The 25,005-nt window shown below is 41.8% G+C and overlaps 1 protein-coding gene across 22 annotated transcripts in view; it reads right to left on the bottom strand.

The window, feature by feature from the left end:
• The window catches only part of LOC147015825 (zinc finger MYM-type protein 2-like), an 88,968-nt gene that overhangs the window by 62,805 nt on the left and 1,158 nt on the right, over nucleotides 1–25,005 (bottom strand). For 5 of the 22 annotated variants that reach the window (XR_015049866.1, XR_015049865.1, XR_015049867.1 and 2 more), the window contains exons 1-3: nucleotides 19,032–20,397; nucleotides 10,288–10,667; nucleotides 9,479–9,611 (exon numbers count right to left, since the gene is read on the bottom strand). Coding sequence is in view for 19 of the 22 variants with exons in the window: in XM_085848374.1 (XP_085704500.1) it covers nucleotides 9,479–9,611; nucleotides 10,288–10,667; nucleotides 19,032–19,185 (667 nt within the window). In the remaining 3 variants the exon portion in view is untranslated. Of the gene's footprint in view, nucleotides 1–9,478; nucleotides 9,612–10,287; nucleotides 10,668–19,031; nucleotides 20,398–20,432; nucleotides 20,584–21,115; nucleotides 21,177–23,282; nucleotides 23,439–25,005 lie in introns of those variants that run through there. The other 17 variants (XM_085848358.1, XM_085848359.1, XM_085848357.1 and 14 more) reach the window with 10 other exon arrangements.

Below are 25,005 nucleotides of genomic sequence, written 5' to 3'. Positions count from 1 at the left end.
TAGGTCCGAGCGCGGCTTCCGAGCGGCCGGCACCACCGCACTCCCTCCACGAACCTCCAGAATGGGATAAGAGGTCGGCCAGCTTCACCTGCCGGCCTGTTTTGCTACAATGCCTGTGCCGGCCAGCTTCACCTGCCGGCCAGTTTTTGCTACAAGGCCTGTGCCGGCCAGCTTCACCTGCCCGCCTGTTTTTGCTACAAGGCCTGTGCCGTTGTTTAGTTAGTTACTTGAGTGGGTTTGTTTAGTTAGTTACTCAGCCCGAAGGTTATTTACTTTTGGGACACGAATACGTCAAATGTCGCACTCAGGGATCCGAAGGTAAATAGTACAATGGGAAACTTACACATGAAGGCACACGAAAATTCGACAAATCGAGACGAGTCTGTACAAAGAGGAGGGGGTAGTGTTACGGTTGTGGAAATTCACAGGACGCCATATTGGTACTTCGATCAGTTATGTCGATAAGTCTGTGTTCAGATAGATTTCCCCACCGATGTCTAAGGGATTTATTCGTGTAACCGGGCTGTGATCTTTGAGTCAGCCGTTTTTCTTTTACTATCTTTATTTTGGACCAACCACCAACCACAACAACAAAGCGCCACCAACCACAACAACCACACCACCTCCGCCACACCACCATTACTACCACCACAAAGCGCCAGCCACGCCACGTGAACCACAACCTTCACAACCACACCACCGCGTTTCCACCTCAGAAATGATTACCAGAAGCCTGGTTCGTCGAGGGAAAGCAGGCAGACGACCCTCCCCCCCACCTCCTCCCCCAAACAAATGGCGTCTCCACAGCCAACAGGAGAGATTCCCCCTGCGAGTGGAAAAAGACAAATACAGCGGCGAGGGAGCGTCTCCGATTTGGCGGGAAAACGCTTCCTTCGAGAAGTTTCCCGCGCATGCTGGAAGGAGGGGCGGGAAGTGAAAACGAGGCGGGGCTTGGTGATAAAGAGGTGGAACGCGAGCGCGGGGGAGCTTGTGCTGAGGAGAATCGCAAGAAGGAGAGGGAGCTTCGTGAGCTGAGGCGGAACGAGAGCGCGAGAGGGTTTTTCTGAGCTGAGGCGGATCGAGAGATCGTGAGCGAGGTGGCGCTCCGAACCGAAGGCGCTCTGGCTGGATCGGTGGTCATGACGGACCCACCTTGTATCGTGTGCGAAGCCGGATCGTGGAGGACACAAGCTCGGGGAGCTCACCACACGGTCATGTTTTTCCTTTGTGTGTGTGTGTGTGTGTGTGTGTGTGTGTGTGTGTGTGTGTGTGTGTGTGTGTGTGTGTGTGTGTGTGTGTGTGTGTGTGTGTGTGTGTGTGTGTGTGGCGCCGTCTATAAGTAAACCCGTATAAGTGCATGTGAATAATATATAGATACGGCTGCAGCTCTTTCGGCTCGTGTGCTGTCCCATCCCCCCATTCATTCCTTGCATACTGCTTGTATGTTTCTTCATTGCTTGTGTCGTGTGTGGAAATAAATATGCCTGTCTCAATGTACCTGGTCGTTGCTTCCCTTTCCTTAATTGAACTGCCATCATTAAGTTCGGAATAATAGCTGGCTTTTTAATAGCCGATAAAGTGATCGGGTCCAATGGGGCTGCGCGATAAATACACCGCTCGGTATCCGCAGAACGGAGCGAGCTGCCTATGTGGCTCGTTTCCAAGCAGCTCCCGTTGAGGTACAACCACTCGGTAGCCTTCCCACACGAATAATTAGGTAAATCGACAGTTCAGCGATCGGACTCTGTAGCGTGCGTGTAAGTACTAACAAGGCTGTGGTGTGCATTAAAAACACACCCGTAGCTGGATTCCGGCGTTTGATCCGGAAGGCTGTGACTGGATTGCTCGTCCGGTGGGCGAACGGCCGCGATTCGGCTAAAAGCAGCTGTCCGCACGCTGGCGGGCAGAAATCAATAACAACACATATATATATATATATATATACATATATATATATATATATACATATATATATATATACATATATATATATACATATACATATATATATATATACATATATATATATACATATATATATATATACATATATATACATATAGCTGCTGAACCACATGACTGATGATGTCATCATTTTTTACCCCCATGCAATTTAGCCCAAGATGACAATCAAATTTTCAAACTGATCAGATAAAGCGTTCAAAATATGCAATTATTTCCCATGGGGAGTACTCGACATGTGCCCAGTTTCAATTTTTCCCATGGAGCGGTTTCGGGGATAGAGATCGAAAGGTTTTCCTTTTTTCCAACATGGCTGCCAAATCACATGACCTACACTACCGGTCAAAAGTTTTAGAACACCCCCATTTTTCCAGTTTTTAATGAAATTTAAGCAGTTCAAGTCCAGTGAATAACTTGAAATAGTACAAAGCGAAGCGGTAAACTGCCAGAGGTTAAAAAAAAGTTTAGGTTACCAAAAACTGAAAAATAATGTAAATTTCAGAGTTGTTAAAAAAGGACCTTTTCAGAGAACAAGTAATGGGTTATGAACTGCAGCTGTTCTGCAGCAATGGAAGTAAATTAAGCCTTGAAAGTTGATGCAAACAATTCCAACAGGTGTCCCAAATTTTGTTGATTAGTTACAAACCCTCTGTCTATAAAAGCAGTGTTGGAACAGACTGTATTGCTGCACCCTCTGAAGCATTATTTGGACAATATTGCACTGCAGGAAGTAGTATATTGCTATCATAATGGCGAGAAAAAGACAATTAACAAAGGCAGACAGACACCATTATAACCCTGAAAAGTGAAGGTTTTTCCTTTAGAGAAATTTCAAAGGAAGCCAAGATGTCAGTGAGTACAGTTTCCTACACCATCAAAGCAAAAGGCACTTGGAAACTGGAGGAAACACTGACAGGAAGAGGTCTGGCAGACCCAAAGCCACAACACAGTCAGAAGACAAGTTTCTGAGAGTCAACAGCTTGCATGATAGGTGTCTCACAGGACAGCAGCTTCAAGCACAGCTTAAAGGCCCTGTTACACCTTGACGATTTAGCCAACGTATGCCTGACGTATGCAAAATTGGGCTAAAACGCCGGCACACGTCAAATACGTTATGGGTAAGTTTGTATACGTTAAGAGCACGCTGAAAAACACTGCCATAGGTCGTAGTACGCTGGCTTTCGTCGTTGTACTTTGCGGTTGTCCTCAAATTTTAGCATGCTTGAAATTTTACGACGTATGCCAGCGTATGACTCAAGTTCCGCTACGCTGGCCATAAGTTGTCAGCACGTTATGCGATCGTTGACACGTCGACACACGTTACTTGTAAGTTACTCATAAGTCGAAACACGTCGAGGTAATGATTAGCGCACCCGAAACTTATTTATAACCTATGAGTAACGTGTTGTGGGCATGTTACACGATCGTTGACACACGTCGAGGCACGTTATGCGATCGTTGACACACGTCGAGGCACGTTATTTGTAAGTTACTCATAAGTCGAAACACATCGAGGTAATGCTTTGCGTACCCAAAACTTATTTCTAACCTATGAGTAACGTGCTTTTAACCTATGTGTAACGTACCTCCAACGCATATTGACGTATGTAGACATATTTGATTGACGTCTTCCGGACGACCACAGAACTTACTGAACATGTTTATAATTTACAGCTACCGTATAATGGCGTATTGGCAGCGTTTAAAAAAAAAAAAAAACAATAACTTCCGATATTTCGTCACGTGTCGTTACGTCACGTCCGATTGCCTTTCAGTTTGCTCATGTCTTATTCTTAGTTCCTCCTCTGTGAATATTTTCTGTTTGAGGATATTGTAGCGTTGACGTCAAAACTTAAAAGCAAATGTCCGAATATATTTTAAAATTCGTGATGGACTAAAAAAAATAATAATAATAATAAAAAAAAAACAACAACAACAAGAACAACAACAACAACTTCTGATATTTCGTCACATGCCTTGACGGAGAAAATAAGTTTCAGGTATGCTAAACATTACCTCGACGCGTTTCGACTTATGAGTAACTTACAAGGAACTTGTGTCGACGCGTGTCAACGATCGCATATCGTGCCTACAACTTATTCCCAGCGTAGTGGAACGTGTGAGCCATACGGCGAGTACGTTGTAAAATTTTCAGCATGCTTGAAATTTCACGACATACTAAACGTACCACTAAATATGACAGCGTACTTCATCGTTTTTCAGCGTGCTCTTAATGTATACACAACTTACCCATACCGTGTTCAAGGTGTGACAGCGCCTTAACACTGGTCGAAGTAAGGAAGTCTTAGTTTCAACTGTGAAGAGAAGACTTCGAGCTGCAGGTTTGACAGATCGAGTGGCAGTAAAAAAGCCATTTCTGAGATGGCAAAATAAGAAAAAGAGGCTTGCCTGGGCCATGAAGCACCACCAGTGGACTATTGAAAACTGGAAGAAGGTCTTATGGACCAACGAATCAAAATTTAAAATCTTCGGTTCATCACGCAGGGATTTTGTATGCCGTCGAGTAGGCAAAATGATGGTTCCTCAGTGTGTGACACCAACTGTCAAACATGGAGGAGGAAGCGTGATGATCTGGGGCTCTTTTGCTGGATCCAGAGTCAGCCACTTGCACAGAGTAACTGGCACCCTGAACCAAAAGGGTGACCACAGCATTTTGCAGCACCATGCAATTCCCTTTGGTCTATGCCTAGTTGGTCAGGGGGTCATCCTACCGCAAGATAACGACCCAAAACATACCTCCAGGCTATGTCAGAACTACCTCAGAAGAAAAGAACAAGACTGTAGGCTTCAAATCATGGAATGGCCAGCACAGTCTCCAGACTTAAACCCCATCGAGCTGGTTTGGAATGAACTGGACAGAAGGGTGAAAGCAAAGCAACCTACAAGTGCAACACATTTGAGGGAACTTCTGTAACTGTGTTGGGAATAACTTTCTGAACAATATTTGATTTCCATTGTAGAAAGAATGCCACAAGTATGTTCGGCTGTTATATCTGCAAAAGGTGGCTACTTTGATGAGTCAAAAATTTAGATTAAATTTTGCTCAACAAAACGATTCTATAATTTTTTTTATCTGCAATTGTTTATTTGTTCTCTGCTTTAATTTCAGGGTACATTGAAACATTAAACTGCTTTAATTACAAAGTGCATCGAAACATTAAACTGCTGAAACTTCAGTAAAAACTGGAAAAATGGGGGTGTTCTAAAACTTCTGACCGGTAGTGTATCACATCATAATTATCATTACAACATTCTACATGAGTAGTGTCGATGCAATTTCTCGAAAATTAGCAAAGTGCGTTTGAAGGTGATAAAAACAATAATAAAATGTCAATTCAACTTAATTGAAATAAATGTATTGTTATAAATCTTTCATGGAAAATATACTCAAAGAAGGTATGATTATTACAATTCTGTGTGCTTGAACATGTATCTATTTTAAGTTACATTTGTAAACTGTCATATCTTTCCTGCCTTGTCCATCCATTGGGACCATATTCTGTGCAGAGCATTGGTGCTGCTTCAGCAGTCTCCTTGGCTATTAGGCACAATCCTGGATGGGTCGCCACTCTGACACAGAATAACAACAAGCTGGTACTCATTTTGCCGACCTCGGAAGGATGACAGGCAGAGTCAACCCCACCTGATATTAATTCAACAGTCGAGTGGGATTTTAACTCAGGATCATAGGATCCCAAGCCCACCATCCTAACCATTAAGCCAACACCAGGCATACCTGCCTCGTAAAGGTGTTCAAAACAGGCTGACCTTTCAAGTAAAATTCAATTATGATTCAGCAGAAAAGAATTGCCTATCATTTAAATATATCCTGCTTACTAAGAGATTTTTATGAAATTATTAACATAAGGCACTGGCAAGCTTGATTGGAGATATTATTTTAGCTCAACTAGAATGTTGGTCTGAGGAAATATCCAGATGTGTTCACAAAGTTTTAATTGCTTCAGATTATATGTCATTCCCCAGCCCGTTAAAAAGCGGACTTACTTTTCAACCTTCCATACTATAGACCTATGTGTAATCCATCAATGTACCCAAAGGGCTGCAGTCTTGACGTCATTCTGTGCCAGGAGAGAATTTACACATCTGGTTTTGAAATATATGCTGCAATCCTTCAAAAAATTAAGCTGGTTGCTGCACAAAAGCTGAAAATGATCTCCACCTGGAAATACACAGACCTGACAAACTGGCACCAGCATTTGGAAATGAAAAAGAGCTATGTATTACTGGATCCTACATAAAGAACTTAAATCTTCATGCATTTTAGAATTTGGGAGAAGACTGTAATGTGTCTCTGGAATTCTCCGTATATGCATATGTATTTGTTCGTTTGTTAAATAAATGTTTCAAATGTACAGGAAGACATTAGAATTTATTCTACAGTAGCCACACCTATGGTGCAAATTTTGTGTCAATCGGATAAGCAGTTGCAGAGAAAACACAAAATTAGCATGGACGGACGGACAAACAGACAACCCAAAAACATAATGCCTCTGGCGACTTAGTCAGCGGAGGCATAAAAAAATATATTAAAAATCTGCCAGAACAGACTGTCACCTTCATAAAGTTTAGCATTTGTCTGTCTTAGCTTTAATCAATCATATCACAGTGTTTCTATGCACCGTCTCGACTAGACAAACATGGACCACACACACTATTTGTCTTCTTTACGAATAAACCATCCACATTTGCACACAACCTCATCAATGTCCAATGAAATAACAATTACTACATGACAGAAATGTAATCTTTGACCATTTTGTTATTTACATGAGCAGCTGAGAAACAAAGTACAGTAGATTACATTTCTGCAAATATTAATTTGGTGTGTCCATTCGGGCATGAGTGCATTACTCAAGCGTGAAAAATATATATCCGGTGCAGCGATCTGTCAAAAGTATTTTCCAAGTGCAGGGGTAACATGTGTTGATGCCAATCAGTGCTGACTTGACTGAATATCGGTCCCAAATCTCCATGAATACCAGTTTATCATAAAACCTCTGGAAGGACGTGTGCAGGAGGAGAACCCTTTTAATATGAGCAGAAACTGGTCAACACAGGCTGTATAGTCTCTTCAAGTTTAAGGGAAAAATAAAAATAAAAATAAAACTCAAATTAAAAAAATCAAAATTTAACAAATAAAAACAAGTGTACATACTTTTATATTACGCAGGTTTTACGAAGACCTTTCCAACCCATAATATATCCTTTTACAAAATAAACAAAACCTCTGTACCATTAATAATACAACACTATAAATTAGTTGTTAGTTAAACAAAATATAGTTTGACAAAACCTGAGAATATTTTGTCATTTCTGGCAAGTCAAGGACTTTATGAAGTCCTTTGTACATTGAACCAGTACAGGTCAACTGACTCCCAATTGCAATGCTGACAATGAGGGTGTTATTTAAAGATGAGGGGCTCTTTGTATGTTCAAACATTAAATACATAATTTATACACAATGCAGCAATAAAAACTTTCCCTGTTGGCACCAGAAACAGCACAGCTGACACTAACCCCTTCTACACCAACCTCCACACTTCATCACTGCAATTAAGAGAAACGAGAAGGGGTACCCAGCGAAAAATTAGCTTTCACCCTTTAAATGTCATGCAAAAAAATTGAAATATCAGCTGCTTTTGTCATATCCTTTTCTTACCTGTGTTACAAGTAGAGCGAAAGGCGGTGTATAATCAGATATATTGTTTGATAGTGATATATCACAGTTATATGAATAAAATGGAAATGTTTAAAATTAAAAAAAAAAGTAGTAAATATAACAAGAGTTTTCTGAATCTAATTGTTATGAAAAATGGGATTGAATGAGACTCACCATGATTATAAGTGAAGAAGAAGATGGAGGAGAAAGAATTGTTGTTTTCATGTAAATTGAAACTGGCCCCATCTATCCTCACCTGACTCAACTACATCATACTGTTTGCAGATCAGTCTTGATTAGTGGTGTCCCTGACAGGCCAATTGTTATAGGCCAGACACTGGCATGCTGAGACCAGGCTCCTTTTATATTATAGATGGTAACTAAAGAGAGAGAGTGGGGTAGATCGTGAGTAAACTATGATTTTAGGCTTACACCAATATCATTGGTGTAAGGCACAGGATTGTCTATCATGTACCAAAAGAGGGAAACATCGATAGCGAAGTTTTCCTGGAAGTGGACAATTTTTGCCTACTGAAAAAAATGTGTTTCATCCTTGCAAAGGTGCAAATTTTTCTCTTTATCTCCCTTTCGTATCACCATCTAATGAGTGAAAACACAAAGTTCATTCACAATATCAGTTACAAAACCATGATTACTTTTGCTGCACAGTGTTACGGATGCAATTGTTATCGTGGAGATGTTAAGTCATAAAGGTGCATTTTGGGCTGTACAACACGTTTGCTCATGCCTGCCCACCTTTATGATACTAATTTACCTTACAGGTCCCCAAAGCACACAACACTGTTTAAACCTCAATACATTAACCCAGAACAATTTTGTGAGACAAAATGAAAAGTATTTGTTCATAGGACGTCAAATGATGTACTAGGCACAAAAAAGGAAACGGGCAGAGTCAACCGTTGGATCCATAAATTAGTTGATAGGTGAGAGACATTAGAATGCAGCACAATATTTATTTACTTGTTGGTTTTTCCCAGGATCTTAACGCTCATTGTGGAAAAAAAAAACAAAAAAACACATGCACGCACGTACACACCACCCAATCCCATCGAGCGTAAACATAGAAAACAAGGCATTGCAACCGGATATAGAAAAGTAAAGATAGCATTGTTAATTTAAAGTTTCAGTACCCAGCGATTTTGGCCTAAATCCAGAAATCAAGAAAATGACCAAACACCAAGACCTAAAAAAAATGAAGTGAAAAGATTCTGGAACTTGGCACCAAAATTGTACCAGTAATTATGATTGGAGCAACAGGAATGATGAAGAAGAACATCAGAGATAGATCTTAAAAACCATCCCTGGGAATATTAATATAAACGAACTGCAGTTGGAAGCTGTCCAGGGCTCAGTGTCGATTGTGAAAAAAAAAAGTCCTTGGAACAAAAACTGAGAACGACAAAACATCACAACTTGGTTCATGAATCGTGACCTCCCTTAATGGAGGTGGATACTTTGAGACCTGGGAGGACTCCGTTCCACCTTCTGAAACCTGCATAAGGGGATAACAACCAAGAACATGCATGCACACACACGTCTGTTCAGATGAGACAAACATAGCCACTGAGCTTGGGTAAACAGTAGTCATATCCCAGGGCACTCTGGGTACCAGCGACACCAAAACAATGGCACCGTCTTTTTCACCACACTCAGCATGGAATTAGGTACTCGACAGGGACAGAATAGGGAGTTTAAGGCTGCAACAGCAGCTGGAGGAAGTTTTTGCTTTGGAAAAACAGATTACGAAGAGAAAGTGAAAGGAGATTGTGAAAAAGAGGAATAAAGTATACTAACCAGGTGACTTGTTGACTCTTCCACACTCTTTTTTCTCTAACTTCACCTCTGAAAGCGGGTGTGTGGATTTGTGTGTGGGAATTCCCTGCTTATATTTCTCATCATCAGGCTCGCTTTTCACCAATATGTCCACCTGATGTCACACAAAAGCAGCAGTTTATCACCTTTTATAAAGTAAAACTGCTTGTTCAAAATATTGCAATGAAAGCACATTAAAAAAAAAAATCATGAGACATTACTTCTGGGGCTTAAAACATATCCTCTTCAGAAAACATTCATAACAGTCAAATGTTTATGGAGACCTTCCCTCTCTTAGTGACAGATAGGAAGCTGATCCAACGACTGAAATACAACAGGTAAATACAACAAGTATTGTTGTTGCCAATTGAAAAAGTTTTCTCTTGCCACATCCTGATGAATTTGGTGATACAAGGCAAGAACCATATCCTATAATCAATTATCAGACACTGCCATTGAAATTTATGATGCATTTGCATTTAACTTTCTCAATGCTCCAAATATTTCAACATTCTTTAGACTCCCTCCACATTGCTATGCCAACAGAAGTGCTTTATCAGGCACGATATTTTGAATTTTTATTCGGATGTAGCATCTTGTATATTTAATGTGTTTCTTTGTAAGCTTTAACATTCATGGCAACAAGTAACAAAATAGCTATTTCTGCTTTCTTTCAATGAATCTTGTCTCCAAGGCTATTTACCCTGATCCAAAATGCTTTTGTTATGTATACTGACTGACCACCCCTCCCTCCCTACCCCCAACCCCTTTCTAATCTTCCTCCAACCCACCATTTTCCCCTCGATGACAGATGATTTTCCAGGATCTTTCACTCCATCAACAGAAACATCCACTTCTAGCTCTGTCTCATCATTTGCAGAATAGTTTTTTTCATCCTCATTTTCAATTAACCAACCATCATCTCCAACCCTAACCTCGAACCAATCAGCAGGCTGAACCATGTTAACCATTTGTGATTTAGCTTTGAGCTCTCCAACTTTTCTCCTCACTTTTGCACCCGCCCATCTTTCTTGTTTGGCTCCACCTCTAATCCCACGTCCTCCCATTCTCCCACCACCTCTCCCTCTCTGTCCCCCAGGAATTGGAAGCCCCCGAGCCCGGTTCTCAGTTTCATTCTTCTCGCCTCGATCCTCAATCTTCCAGACACCCCCTGAGGAAGATAAGGGAAAGAGGAAAATTAAGGTAACGAGGAAAAATAAACAAAAGGGAGAAAAGCATATTTAACAAGATTCTATTTGGGTGAAAAAGTTTCAAAGAAAAATTAATGTCCAAAAGAAAAAAAAAAAAAACCAAGGAAGACTAATGTAAATTAGGATCGCAGGCATTCGCAAGAGAATAAAATTATCTTCCATAACTTGCATTCATAATCAAGGAATGGAACGAAAAAAATTACAGGATGCAAAATCTGCACACTCGTGATGCATTTTGACCTTTGATACATGTGTGATCAAAATTGCCCTCTGGAAAACTTTATAAACTAGACTTATGTATTCAATACAACATTTTATGGGAGAACTTGTGCATTTGAAGAACTTGGCAAGCACATAAATGACTTCAATATCTCAGCGATTTGTATTCAAGAGCATAGAGCATATAGCATAGAGCATAGAATAGTTCAGGTCACCAACTATTGGACTCAGATATTCAAAACACCCAAATTGGCAGATCCAACTTGTTTACAGCTTCTGCCACACGTAGTCGGATCGGAGCAGAAATTGGTGAAGTTGGCATAATAACCAACTCTTCCTTACTCAACAACCTTATATCAATCACCAAAATATCAGATGGGATTGGATTAGCAATATTTAAAGGGAATCCTAAAACATATGTTGTATCATGCTACTCTCCAACCAACGTCAGTGCTGTATCAAGTGTGGAGGAGTTCGATGAAAGCCTAAACCGGATAGTGTCATCTATTCCAAAACCGTTGTCTTATACTTGGAGGGGATTTTAATGCCCAGGTGTCAAACGGATTTTCTTACCATCGCTCAACTCACGGAAATGGGCAATTCCTTCATGATTTCATCCATCAGCATGACCTTTTAATAGCCAACAGTCCCTTTCAAAAACCTAAATCAAGACTGAGCATTCCGTGCACCAAACAAAACCACATCTCAAATTGATTTCTTCCTATGTCGTAAAAGATGGAGTATCATGGATTCTCAAGCTTGCTCTTCATCAGACCCTATTGGCTCCAATCACAGAATCGTTTGCGCAAAGATACGGCTGAGCATGCAACCAAAAAAGAACACGAACGGGTCCAGACTTCATTGTGATATTGTGTCTACTGATCCTTGCATAAGCCTCCCAAATTTAAAATCTAATTTCTACTGAATGGTATATATTCGAAAGAAATCAGTCAAGCACAAATCAAGATTTCGTTGATATATGGAATAAAGTTGGTTCGACTATATTGCCACCACGAAAACCTGTTAAAATTCGTGTTCAAGGAACTGCTGAAATAAACGCTGCCTGTGATGCTGTTCTCAATGCACAAGCTGAGATGATCCACAACAAAAGCTGCATTATGTGATATGTAGGATGAAGCCCAGGAAAAGTGGTTTCACAATATTCTGCGGGGCTTTGACAAGTGGGAAAAAAAATCAACCGGTGCACCCTGTAATGCCTGGAACCTAGTGAATCATCTTTCTGGAAAGAAATCTAAAAATGTTTTTTCCAAGGTGAGAATCACTTGGATTCCTGGAAAACTCATTTCAAAAAACTGTTCTCTTCTGATAATACCAGTATACCCAACAATCGAATCGATCACATTTTAGAGGTCAACTCCAACATTACTGCTGGCATCTTTTCATCAGTAGAACTTGACACAGCAATGAAAAAAATGAAACTTGGAAAAGCCCACGGTTTTGATGGTATTCCAATCTTAGTCTGGCGACTTCCGAAGTTAAGAAAAATCTTGCTGAAATTCTGCAACAAAACAAACTTTGGAAAGCGCCCTCCAAAATGGGGGAAGGCAGGTATTGTACCAATACCCAAGAAACTAAATTTAACACTTCCTGAAAACTATCGTGGTACAAGTTTAATTCAAACAGCAGTAAAAATTTACAATCACCTCCTTCTTAACAGAATTCGCCCTCAATTAGAAAAGATCGAACGCCAGAATCAAAATGGTTCTAGGCCCCTTCGATCTACATCTTCTCAGATCCTTGCTCTCAGGCGCATCACTGAGGAAGTACGCAATCACCGAAAAGAGGCTGTCGTCATCTTCGTAGACTTCAGGAAAGCCTTAGACTCCATTGACAGAAATAAACTTTCCAAATTTTACATGCATACGACATCCCTGAGTCGATTGTGATGGCCATACAAATAATGCATGAAAATACCTCTGCACTTGTGCAGTGGTATCAACTCCTGAAGGAGAGACTGCACCTTTTCAAATCGACAATTGAGTTCTTCAAGGTGACCCGCTCACTCCTTACCCGTTTACCATCGCCTTGGACTATGCCCTAAGAACTGTGATTGAAGACTGGGATGGTTTAACTCTCTCCCGGCGTCGAAGTAGCAGACATCCAGCCCAGCACATTTCTGACCTTGATTTTGCTGATGATGTAGCGCTCCTTTCAGACATGTTAAGTGAAGCTGAACTCCAACTTCACAAGGTCTATTGGGCTTGTACTCAATGCTGAAAAAACAACACATACACAGGTCAATCCTGCAGAGTGCGTTCTACTTAATGTCGCCAGAAGTCCAACAGAGTGAATGACTTTAAATACCTCGGCTCCTATACCGACACGCAGCATGACTTAGAATGCAGAAAAGCTCAGGCTTGGGCAGCAGGTCACGGTCTCCATAAAGTTGGAGATCTCCAATTCGCAGATGGAGTAAGCCAACGATCTTCAAAACTACAGTTGAGTCGATCCTTCTCTATGGGTGTGAATTCTGGACCTTGACTCAAACATTGGAGAAATCACTGCATGGTACCTACACCCGATTGCTTCGAAAAGTTCTGAACGTTTCTTGGCAAAAAAACATTTCACTAATGGGGATCTATATGGTTCTTTGCCCTGCATCTCTGCTATTGTGAGGGAACACCACCTTCACCTTGCTGGTCATGTGATGCAACATGAAGAACTTGCAAAGAAAGTTCTACTCTGGAAGCCTGAAGAACCATGGAGAAGGGGTCGCCACCCCCCCCCCACCCCCACTACCCTGTGAGACATCATTGAGGACACCAGCTTGAGGGGCATTTATTAAGTCAATGCTATGTCTCATCGAGAATCCTGGAAAGATCTCATCATGCCACCAAGATAAGTAGATGACATAAGAAGATAAATTAGAACCCCAAAAATTGTGTGAAGATAAATATTTCAAAACGTTAGCTATAAAAAAATATCTAGGCTATCTGGTGAGGGCAATTTTGTTCCAGACAAACCCCAGTCGAGTTATGGTGAAAAATGTTAGAATGTCTATAATTAGGTCATAACCATAAAATTAGGTCAAAGTCAAAAGAATGTCAACCCTGCTTACTTTGTATTCCCATTATTGTTGCAAAATTTTGTTCCAGTTGTCCAAGCCGGCTCCAAGATACAGTGCGGACATTGGCAGAAAAAAAAACTAAATGGTGGTTTATTTTTCAGATTCCTAGGGGTCGATGAAACTGAGGTACCATTAAAAATTGGGGGCACCAATTGTAGAAACAAACCCTACAACAGGTATAAACCTCCCCCTATCCTACAAGGGGACTGGGGGAGGCTTAATAAATTATGCAGCCAATTTATTATGGCTCTCAAGGAAGGTACTTGTTTTCAAGCTATAGAAAAAAAAAAAAACAGCCTAAATTGTTTAATTATTGGCAGATGTACCCATCTACAATGGGTATGGGGGACAGGATGGATCACAATACTCGGTTACGGTAGTTTCTTTTGATGCTTTGCGCCGCGTAGAATTCCTGCCCCATCCATTGACATCTTCTCAGATCCTTGCTCTCAGCTCAGTTCATATTGGTGGCGTGTCTGGGTGCCCATGGTAGTGTTTGAGAGCGGGCGCTTTAGATTGTTGGCCTTGACACATAGTGCCGGATGAGTAACACGAACGATTTGACATATTCATAATTTCTATATTACCTCCATCAACAGATTAACAACATGGCAGGATAAAAGTCGTAAATGCTGAGTTGAACAAACGTCCTGAACTCATGAACGTAATTAAGTAAAGCACGTCGTCTGGGACCCAGCCGTCGGTTTGCCGTTGAATGTGACGTCATTGATTCCCTCTTTGAAAATGTATGCAGGAGCCTATTACGGCCGAACTGACGGCCATGTTCCAGTCGGAGTGCTTGAGAATATGGCCCCTGTACATATTGTCTTAGTACTAATATTATTCCTTGTATGAATTCATGCAATAAAATTCTGTATTCGTAAATGTTGATCACTGTAGTTTGACACGTTACAGGACTTCTTTATAAACAATATTTTTTGTCTTGTTTAGTTCATTTGCTAAAATTTTAAGTTGCCAACTTGGCATAGCTCAACTCATCACAACATACAGCTGACCATAAGGGAACGTCAGTTGGTAGGTAAATCACAACTCTCTGTAGGGTCTGACCTTGGGCCTAGTTTGCATTTATGCCGAATGCAAGCTTAATGGGGAATTGCCAGCGTTTCATTTGGAAGGGGTAAGTATTGTCATTGGGAATGAGTGGGATGCGTGGAATGAACAGCCTTTTCCCTGCATGCAGACCAACGACTATCTCAGCTTCGATAACATGTTGATGCAGTTCTGTGACAATGTACCGGGTTTCATTGCAGTGTCCATTCGTAGGGTCGAAATTCCGCAGTAACACAACGCATCAATGTTTTTTGAGCACAATTTTGTGTTGAGGCATGCCTTGCAGTGTTAAGGTATTTATGAAATCTATGGGGTACTAATGACTGTCCTCTTTGATTGTATCTGCGCTTCGGTACTCCACGGCTTCGCCTGGAAATTTATTTATGACGTGGTTATTGATTATTTCAACCACATCATTCGTTGGGGCAATGATAGCTCTTGAACGCAGCCAGTCCCGATCTGCGAATCTTTGAGCGAGTGAATCGAACACGAAGGAGGCCAGGTCTAACAGTTGACTGGTTGGCAAGCGGTTGGCCACATGTTTTCTGAGAGGCACAACATGTGGACACTCTTCCAGATGTATGACGCTTTCAGGGAGGCTTCCACTACTTGGGGTCAGCTGCTATGCCATACAACAGGAAGTACCTGTTTCCAGTCCCCAGCAAACAGCACTGTGATGCCACCAAACAAATGAGAATTTTTTCGTATGTCTTGAAAAGACCTGTTCAGGCATTCAAACAGGAACTTGTGGCCCATACTTACCTCATTGATGAGCGTCTTGGCAAGTCGAAGGAGCTTAGCGGTGGAGGCATTGTTTGAAATTTGGCACGTGGAATGTTCGTTCAAGTGCAAAGGGATTTTACAACGCGAATATAGTGTACGCCCATTGTGCAGCAGCGTGGCCGCAATCCCAGATAACGCCGTCGCAAGTACAATCTTGTGCTGCGCTCGTACTGCATCAATTGTGACATTGACGAGATAGGTCATTCCTGTCCCTCCACTTGCATTCAGACAGTAAAGTTTTCCTTCGTCGTTGCGGACGGAATACATAACAATGTCGAAGGCATGTTTCTGTGCAGTATTGAGCGTTGGATACAGAAGATCCACTGTTCTTGCCAGGGCATTCATGTCGAAGTCCATTTCCTCCCTGAGTAATCGTGTCTGTCTCTCTTCCTGAAGCATTTGAACTTTTGGCGCTGGAAGGAAAAAAAATCCTTGTTTATATCCATACCTTCTCGTTCAATGCTTACTTGAAGATACAGCAATACTTCATTTTCGATGTTATACGATATGTCGCAATTGTATCTCATCATAAGATCCCAGCAGAGTTCCAATTTCCATGATAGCCAGAACTGGAGCAGATCCAGAGGTCGACAGTACAGAAGAATGGTGGCAAAGAAGTTGCGCAGCTCAACCCCGAATTGCAAGTTTGTGGCTTCTTTCATGGCTCTGTTGATTTCGCCATCGTCTGACAGCAGGCCCAGGTGGAGGCAGGCTTCCTGGAATGTAAGGCAGATGTGTTCTTCGAAGCTGGTGGCTCCACTCCGGTTGTACAAAAGCATCTGTAAATTATACAGTTCAGACCGATGTGGACTGAGCGTTGTTGTTGGTATTCGACCGAGTGTTTGCACAACATCATCATTATTTTCATCTCGATTGCCTCGCTTCCGACATTGCCATTTCTTGTCTTTGGCATTCCAGGTAAAGTATCGAGGGAAGTCTGCGTACAGGATGTTCCTGGCCGATGGATCAGTTTGATTGGTCATAAAGAAAGCAGTCAGCTTAATTGTTGGCGGTCCTCTCTCAGCAACGTTTGCGGCTTTGTGTTCTTCAAAGAATACCATTTGTTCATCAGGCAGATGGCACGGTAACTTTTGAACAGCCGGCGATTTTTGATGAATGTGGAATCCATAGAGTTTCCACAATGCTTCACTTGCTGAAATGTACCGGGAATTGACGAAATTCTCGACCGCGTTCAAAGTTGCAATTTCCTGTCCGGACTGATTCACGATGAAAATTATTCCGTCCTGACCTTTGGTGATGTACTTTTACAGGTACTTGACAGCCTGAAGAGAATGAACGACCTCGACATTGATGTGGGCGTTGTACTGCACTGACAGGTATGGATTGTATGATACAACAAATGAGTTATCAACCACGAAATCTTTTGAGTTCACATTGATACAGTTTGTAGCTCCCCCATCCCGAGCATGATGTCTCTTGTATTGCGGATAACCATCATCGAGCATTGTTGTTGTGAAGCGATATGGTTTAAGGAATTCCTTTGTACATCGTCTCCTTCCATACATGGGCTGTTTCGGTTGATGTTTCCACACAGTCCATGGATGTTATGAGATGTTATCACATTATAAAGGATTGGATTTGTGACCTTGTCAGGAATCAGGCTTGTACCACCTGATCGATATAGTCTGGACACGATGGTTTGGCTTCTTTAGCCATGATTAGCAAAATGTGGGTGTGGGTCAACCCATGTTTCTGCCATTCGATAGTCAAAGTGTGTGCTATCACTTTTCCAAGCACATCTTTATTAAGCAGATCTGTCATCAATGCATCCAGTTTCAATTTGAAAACACGACATGTGATGTCCGGTCTGTCATGTGGTCACTCACCAGGAAATATTGACAACAGTATCTCGGACCATTTCGGATTTGTTGTGAATGTAATGAAGTAGTCCGGCTTATCCAGAACTCGCACAATGGTCATTGCATTTTGGAATGCCTCCTTGTAGAATTGGGGTGACCCTGTGATCGTAGGTGACAAAATGATCCTCCTGCCAGGAACTGCATCGCCGTCAGCGTGTACTGCGTCGTATAATCCGCTATATTTCTCTGCACGTATCGATTTCTGGTTCATTTCAACCCACTGCAATCGTGATTTTTCGATTTTCGTCCACTGATCGACCGTATATTGTTGCAGCAGCCGACGACTTTTCATGATGATGTTTTGTGAGTCTTTCCTGACCTGAAGGCAATAATGGTAATAATCCAGAGCAGTGAGAGTACATCCACCTTCCTTCTTCAAATTCAGCTGCCATCCATCTTCTCCATATGGGAAAAGCAGGACGTCGTGCAGCGGATTGTACGAACGGTAGAGCGTGTTTATCCACTGCAGAGTCCCTCCTCTGCAATGTATAATGATGTCTAGATTGTGTTTCTGGTCTCCAGACAGCAGGGCCACAACTTCAGAATTTGATGAAAAGTTATATTGTTGCGGGCCGGGGTATGGTGGAGAGAACGACCACCAAGTCGATTCCCACAAGACTCCCCGGATTTTGCAGGCAGTCACTCACGGATAATTCCGTGACGCGGCGGGACGCTTAACTGACCGTGGACGCCAATACCTCAACCTCGTTGCGTAGGGTCCTCCTGTCGAGAAACAAGTTGCTTCATTAACCATGCGGTTTCGACTACCAGGGAACCACGCCCTCGGTACGCCTTGCCCGAACCGGATCACTCTACCAACTACCGACTACCTTTCCGGATCGGATGCAGTCGAGCGGCACTGCCCAGGATGTACCGGCTAGAAGGAACGGATTATCGGGAATAAAGACCCGGCTAAACTCGGATCCAAACCATGCTGGAACAATGGAGGAAAAGACAAAGACGAGCTGGGAACATTTCTACATTTATTTATTTACAATAAAGCGAGGAAAAGCATGTGGCACAGGAAAAAGGTTTATTCGGTATGTTACGCAGGGGAAGATGAGAGAGGTGTGGTGCAGTAATTTACAAGCAACTTACAAAAGCGGACACAGTGCAGACGTGATGAGAGATTAATAAAAGCAACAATTAAAACAATGAAGATCTTATACAGGCTTATCTAACAGACAGGCACCAACACACTCAGACAAAATAAACCCAAAGAAGAAGAAAAGGGACCTTTTGCAGCCAGGGAGGGAGGGATTTGAGGTCACAGTTTTTGGTACCTGAGCGTTGAGGGAAGAGGTGCAGCACCCGACAAAAGCTGTGCAGTTCGGTCCACAGCCACACGTGTGGTAATCGTGTCTGGCGGAGTTCAAAGAGGCGAGAGATGAGTAGTAGGCAGGACCAGATTTGAGGCTTGGTCGAGGTCCTTCGCATCCACCAACTCAGACTTCTCCCTTTCAAAAACCAACCGCGACCTTTCAAATCCAACGACAACCTTCCCTCGCATCCAACTCTACTCTGAGGATTGTCCCATACTTTATAGATCACGGAGTTCGGGGTGGAGCCATGGCGAAGCCGACGTCATTGTCCGTCCCGATTGGACCGGGACTTCATGTGGTCCGCCTTTCTGGGCGGGGTTTCGGCCAGACACTGGTAAGGACCGCCCACACCACCGTGTCTGGGTTTGGAAAGGTGAATGGTGGCGCAGCCACGATAACGAACCTCAGGATTCTGTCTCAGAAAACGAGTCTCTGTAGACAGCGGGTAGATGGCGGAAAGGCTTGTCCAGCCCAAAGTGCCCATCGGGATTTGGGCTCAGGAGACGAGACGAGGGTAGCAAGCGAGATGAAGGTACCGTGGATCAAATAAAAGGGGAAAAATGATTTATTAATCCTTACTATAGCCCATTGCAACACACTCTCTCGTCTTCCCATTCTACAAAAGGTAGGGACCCAACTACACGTACATTAATGAAATAACTTACTCGGGACAACTGTATGTTGTATGCATACGGTTCCGAGAATCGTAACACTATCTTCGGCAGTGTTCATTACTGGGTTTTAGTTTCTTGTCTGCATGTGGAACAATTTGTACATCGGGTTGCGTTGATGATAATTCAATAGCACATTTAAATGATTGAATATATGGATCGACACAACGAAGGAACTGTTGCAGCAACAATAGGGTATCGTGATTAAGATCATGAACATGTGATTAACGCTTCTGAACTTCATTAGTGGTATCATGAAAGAACTGTGCAAATTTAGGTGGTTGTTCTCCATTATAAGGGAGGAGTTTTTTTTTTATGCCAGCGTTTCATTTGGAATGAAGTGACCCAAAGGTATGATACAATTTACCCTGGACTGTAAACGTGGGGTTGAAACCGGTATTGGTGGCCACATTGCAACCTTATGATGCCAGTGATAGTACATTGTTGTATGCCTGCAAATTGTCCATGAAGTGCTGCGAAGTCCAAAGTGAATAAATTTCACTGGGTGGTTCCCTTGTGGATTCTAACCTCAGTTTTCCTCGCTAGCAGCATTGACCTTCAAGTTCATCAGACCATCGATACGCCAAACAATGGGGACATGAGACGTCATACAGCGAACCACAAGTATGGGGCGGAATGTGACACTCTTCGAAAACAGTTTGCACAGCAGGGTATTCAATATGAGGCGTACTTGCTGTATCAAGAGCGGGCAACTGTGTGGCACTTTGCGATGCTAGACGCCTCCGTTTCCTATCTCGTCGTGCACGATTGGACACCCCAACCATCGATGCTCTGCGTTGTTTGGGTGGCGGCATTTTTCAGACATCTGTCTCAACATGTCACTATGGGGACAAAGGAAAAGTTGTGTCTCCAGTTCCATTTTTATTTTTTTATATAAGTTTGCTTTTATATATTTACAAAAGGTATCGGGGTGAAGATGAATTTTGGGTGCAAAAATGTCCTTTCGCCAATGGGGTATAGATGTCGCTACGGTTGCCAGAAAATCACGGCGGACGTGCCAGTGGTGTATAGATGTGGCTACAGTCGCCATAAATCACAGCGGATGCGAAACAAACTCTACAAAGGCCTTATTTATAGCTATTCTATCTTAATTCGATTTTTTTTTTAATCCGCTATCACCTGCGTAAATACATGGAACACATAATGTGAAGATTTTGGAAGTATGAACAGAATATGTTTGGAGAAAAGTGTCTTACAAGTTCCAGGCTTACGTCCATTATATTATGATACATGCTCATAGTTGTTTGCAGAGCCAAAATTCTGGAGAAAAAAATATATATATGTATATCAGATGTATTGATTTGGAAATAGCACGGAAGATGAACAGCAAAGTTTGTAACCAATCTGTTTTACCTCCAGCTTCTTGTCTGTCCTGAAATTGCTTGTGTCCTTCCCCACTCTCATGGTCTTCCATCTGAAACGGCACAAAATGAAATTGCAACACCAAAAAATAAAAATAAAAATAAAAAAAACCACAAATTCAATTGCAATGAAACAGATCCCTCGAAATGAAATTGCAATAAAATCAATGTGTGGGTTGGCTTGTTTAGCATTCACATCTTAGCCGATAGGTTCATATTGCTGGCAACCCAGGTATATACAGTATCCCCATATATACTCCAGAATATACTCCAGAGCATATATGCACATGTCCACTGCATTCCTCACCTATGCCCTTGAAATTCATGCAAAATCCACTGATGTCTTTGCACTGCATACGATTTAGGTACAAGAAGCGAACGTAGAATCCTTCTTACATTCGCTTCTGACTTTGCCTATAACTTGTTCACAACTGTATACTTGCCAACTATACCATGGTACATGTAAGCGCCGCACAGCTGATGATTTTGACGCAATTTCCAGTTACTTCGGCCTGGATTCGGGATCAGCGACCAAATAATGTAAATCACGATAAAAAATTATTTTTTGATGATGCGGGAGATATCTTTATTAAAATCAGTGGAGGAAATATACACCATGTCTGATATTTGGGTCTTTCATGTCTCCGACGATGCCTATATCTCCCGGCATGCATCTTTCCCCATGCAAAAAAAAAAACCGGAAGCAAAAGGGTCATAGCCAACGACAGATTCCAAATTGCCAGGGAATTGTGTTGTTGTTTCCTATTCTCTCATGTGCACGCGTTAAGTATGAAGCTCACGACGTTCGCTAATATAGAATAGGCAAAGCCGAGAAGCGAACATAGAATTCTTCTTACATTCGATGCTGCAATTTCCGGTTACTTTGGCCTGGATTCGGGATCAGCGATCAAATAATGTAAATCAGGATTAAAAATTATTTTTTGATGATGCGGGAGATATCCTTATTATAAAATTAGGTCGACTTAAAACTGCGAGAGTATTTACTCCAGTTTTGTTGTTAATTTTTTTGTCATAAAGGTATGATTGGGTATACAATAGATCAAATTAATTATTTGTGCATTTCTATAACCGTGACAACACTACTGCATATTACCTCAACATTACCTTCACAACAACTACACCGCCAAGAACAGGATGTCATCTGAAAAAATAAATATTACCTCAACATTACCTTCACAACGACAACTACACCGCCTAGAACAGGATCTCATCTAAAAAAATTAATATTACCTCAACATTACCTTCACAACAACTACACTGCCTAGAACAGGATCTCATCGAAAAAAAATATTACCTCAACATTACCTTCACAACGACAACTACACAGCCAAGAACAGGATCTCATCTAAAAAAATTAATATTACCTCAACATTACCTTCACAACAACTTCACTGCCTAGAACAGGATCTCATCTAAAAAAAATAAATACAAGAAGCGAACGTAGAATTCTTCTTACATTTGCTTCTGACTTTACCCAGAACTTGTTCACAACTGTATACGCAATTTCCGGTTACTTCGGCCTGGATTCGGGATCAGCGATCAAATAATGTAAATCATGATTAAAAATTATTTTTTGATGATGCAGGAGATATCTTTATTAAAAATCGGTGGAGGAAATATACACCATGTCTGATATTTGGGTCTTTCATGTCTCCGACGATGCCTTTATCTCCCGGCATGAATCATTCCCCATGCCAAAAACCGGAAGCTAAAAAAAAACTGGAAGCAAAAAAAAAACCAGAAGCAAAAGGGTCATAGCCAACGACACGGATTCCAAATTGCCAGGGTATTGTGTTGTTGTTGTTTTGTTGTTGTGTTGTTGTTTCCTATTCTCTCATGTGCACGCGTTAAGTATGAAGCTCACTATATTCGCTATAAACTCCACATTAGATCAAAAAAATAAAAAAAATAAACTACAACAGCACTCAGTCGAGTGCATACCTCTACCAGGCTGAACAGTTTACGTTTTGTATCCCACTGATGGGTCCGATCTGAATCCGGACCCGAACCAAAATCAAATTGGCTTGTTCTAGTCACTGACCCACCTCATCCACCAAGTTTTGTCAAAACTCATCCATAACGTTTTGAAATATGCGATCTATCATTTTTGGCCACGTGTCACAATGGTGAAAAATCACCTTAAAAAGTTATCAGATCCGGATCAGCAGCGTTTGTCCTTGTCACACACCAAAATCGTTCAGATCTTCACCAACATCGAATCAATTAGTCCTTGTCACACACCCAACTTGTCCACGGAGTTTCGTCCAACTCCGTCAATAACTTTTTGAGATATCCTGCTCACAGGCAGACAAACAGACAGGGGAGAAAACGCAACCTCTGTCCAGCTTCAGTAATAAAGCTTACACACAAAATGATCAGAACATTGTTCAAATCTTGGTACATTTTGCGAAAAGAAAAAAAAAATGTAATGATAGTTGTAGTCGTATTGGATAGATACATCACATGGTAAATTACCTGCTGCTTTGAATGGCGAGCAGGTGAAATGCCGTAACAAACATGGGATAAAATCAGGCTTAATGTGCATTTAAATCTCAAATCAACCAACTGTGAGCTGTTAGAAATAGTTATGCACAGAAAGACCGACGAAACGTACATGCTGTACTGGAGTAAAATGTAAAAATGCTGTTCTGCATGTTAATAATGGTGAATTGCATAAGTAATATGTGAACAGCTGTCATGTTGGGATGACAGTACTGGTGAATTACTGTGTAGTATATTTTATTACCTCCACCACCGAAGGTGAAGGGTTTTTTTTGATTGTTTGTTTTTAAGGTTTTCACCCCTTTCTGTCTGTTTGTTTGTGTACAGGATATCTCAAAAAGTTGTGGACGGATTCGGACATAACTTGGTGGACACACTTGGTGCATGAGGAGGAATTGACTCGATTTTGGTGAAGATCCGAATCTGGATACGAGAATTATTTAATTTTAAAAGTGATTTTTCACCACTGAGAGATAGGGCTAAAAAACTATATAGTACTGTATAGCATGTTATTTCAAAAATGGATTGGCCCGATATGTTCTCATGGATCAGACATTGCATGGAGGAGTGTGATGTGACTCCTGCAATGACAATGGTCCAACAATCGTTCAAATCCATAAATGTCAAAATTTTTGATCTGCTGCGCTGCTCGAAAGTAAGTTCAATGCTGCCCAAAAGGCTCAAGAGCAAGGATTATACACTGCATGGTTTCCCTTCGCCTTTCCAGCGGTAGTCAAGGGAGGAAGTCGCAATTTGTTCAGGGTGCCAGCGAACTCGCCTACTCTTGGTGAAAGGCTTTAACGTCGGTCAGCATGCATGGAAAAAGTGATTGTATGGGACACCCGGCTTCAACTCCCATGCGAATGCCGGTGCGCTTGATGATGTGACGTCCTGTCGAAGCCTGGTGTTGGCTCAGTGGTTAGGGTGGCGGCTTGGGATCCCAGGGTCCTGAATTCAATCCCAGTCGGCCGCTGAATTAATATACGAGGGGGTTGACTCAGCCTGTCATCCTTCCGAGGTTGGCGAAATGAATATCAGTTCCAGTGTGTGTACTGGTAGAGGGGCACTGCATCAGCGACACAGTCGCGCTTCAAGAAATGATAGCTACCCCGGCAGCTAAGCTGCCATACGACCACCACCACCACCACCACCACCACCACCACCACCACCACCATCACCACGTCCTGTCTGCAGAAGCAAAAGTTTGATGAAAGGGAATCAATCATTCGATGAAGAAACCTAAAAAGGGGGCATCGACCTACAATCACATGTCATTCATTCATTCATTCATATAAATAAATAACTTTGATTGACAATTTCCAATGAACAAAATTTCATTTCATTTAATTTTTTTTCGAC

This window comes from Eptatretus burgeri, chromosome 12 (assembly GCF_056783735.1).
Source record: "Eptatretus burgeri isolate ZD-2024b chromosome 12, Ebu_testis_v1, whole genome shotgun sequence".
In the NCBI taxonomy this organism is placed as follows: domain Eukaryota; kingdom Metazoa; phylum Chordata; class Myxini; order Myxiniformes; family Myxinidae; genus Eptatretus; species Eptatretus burgeri.
The sequence above is the reverse complement of the archived record's forward strand: the minus strand, read 5'-3'. Positions and strand labels throughout refer to the sequence as shown.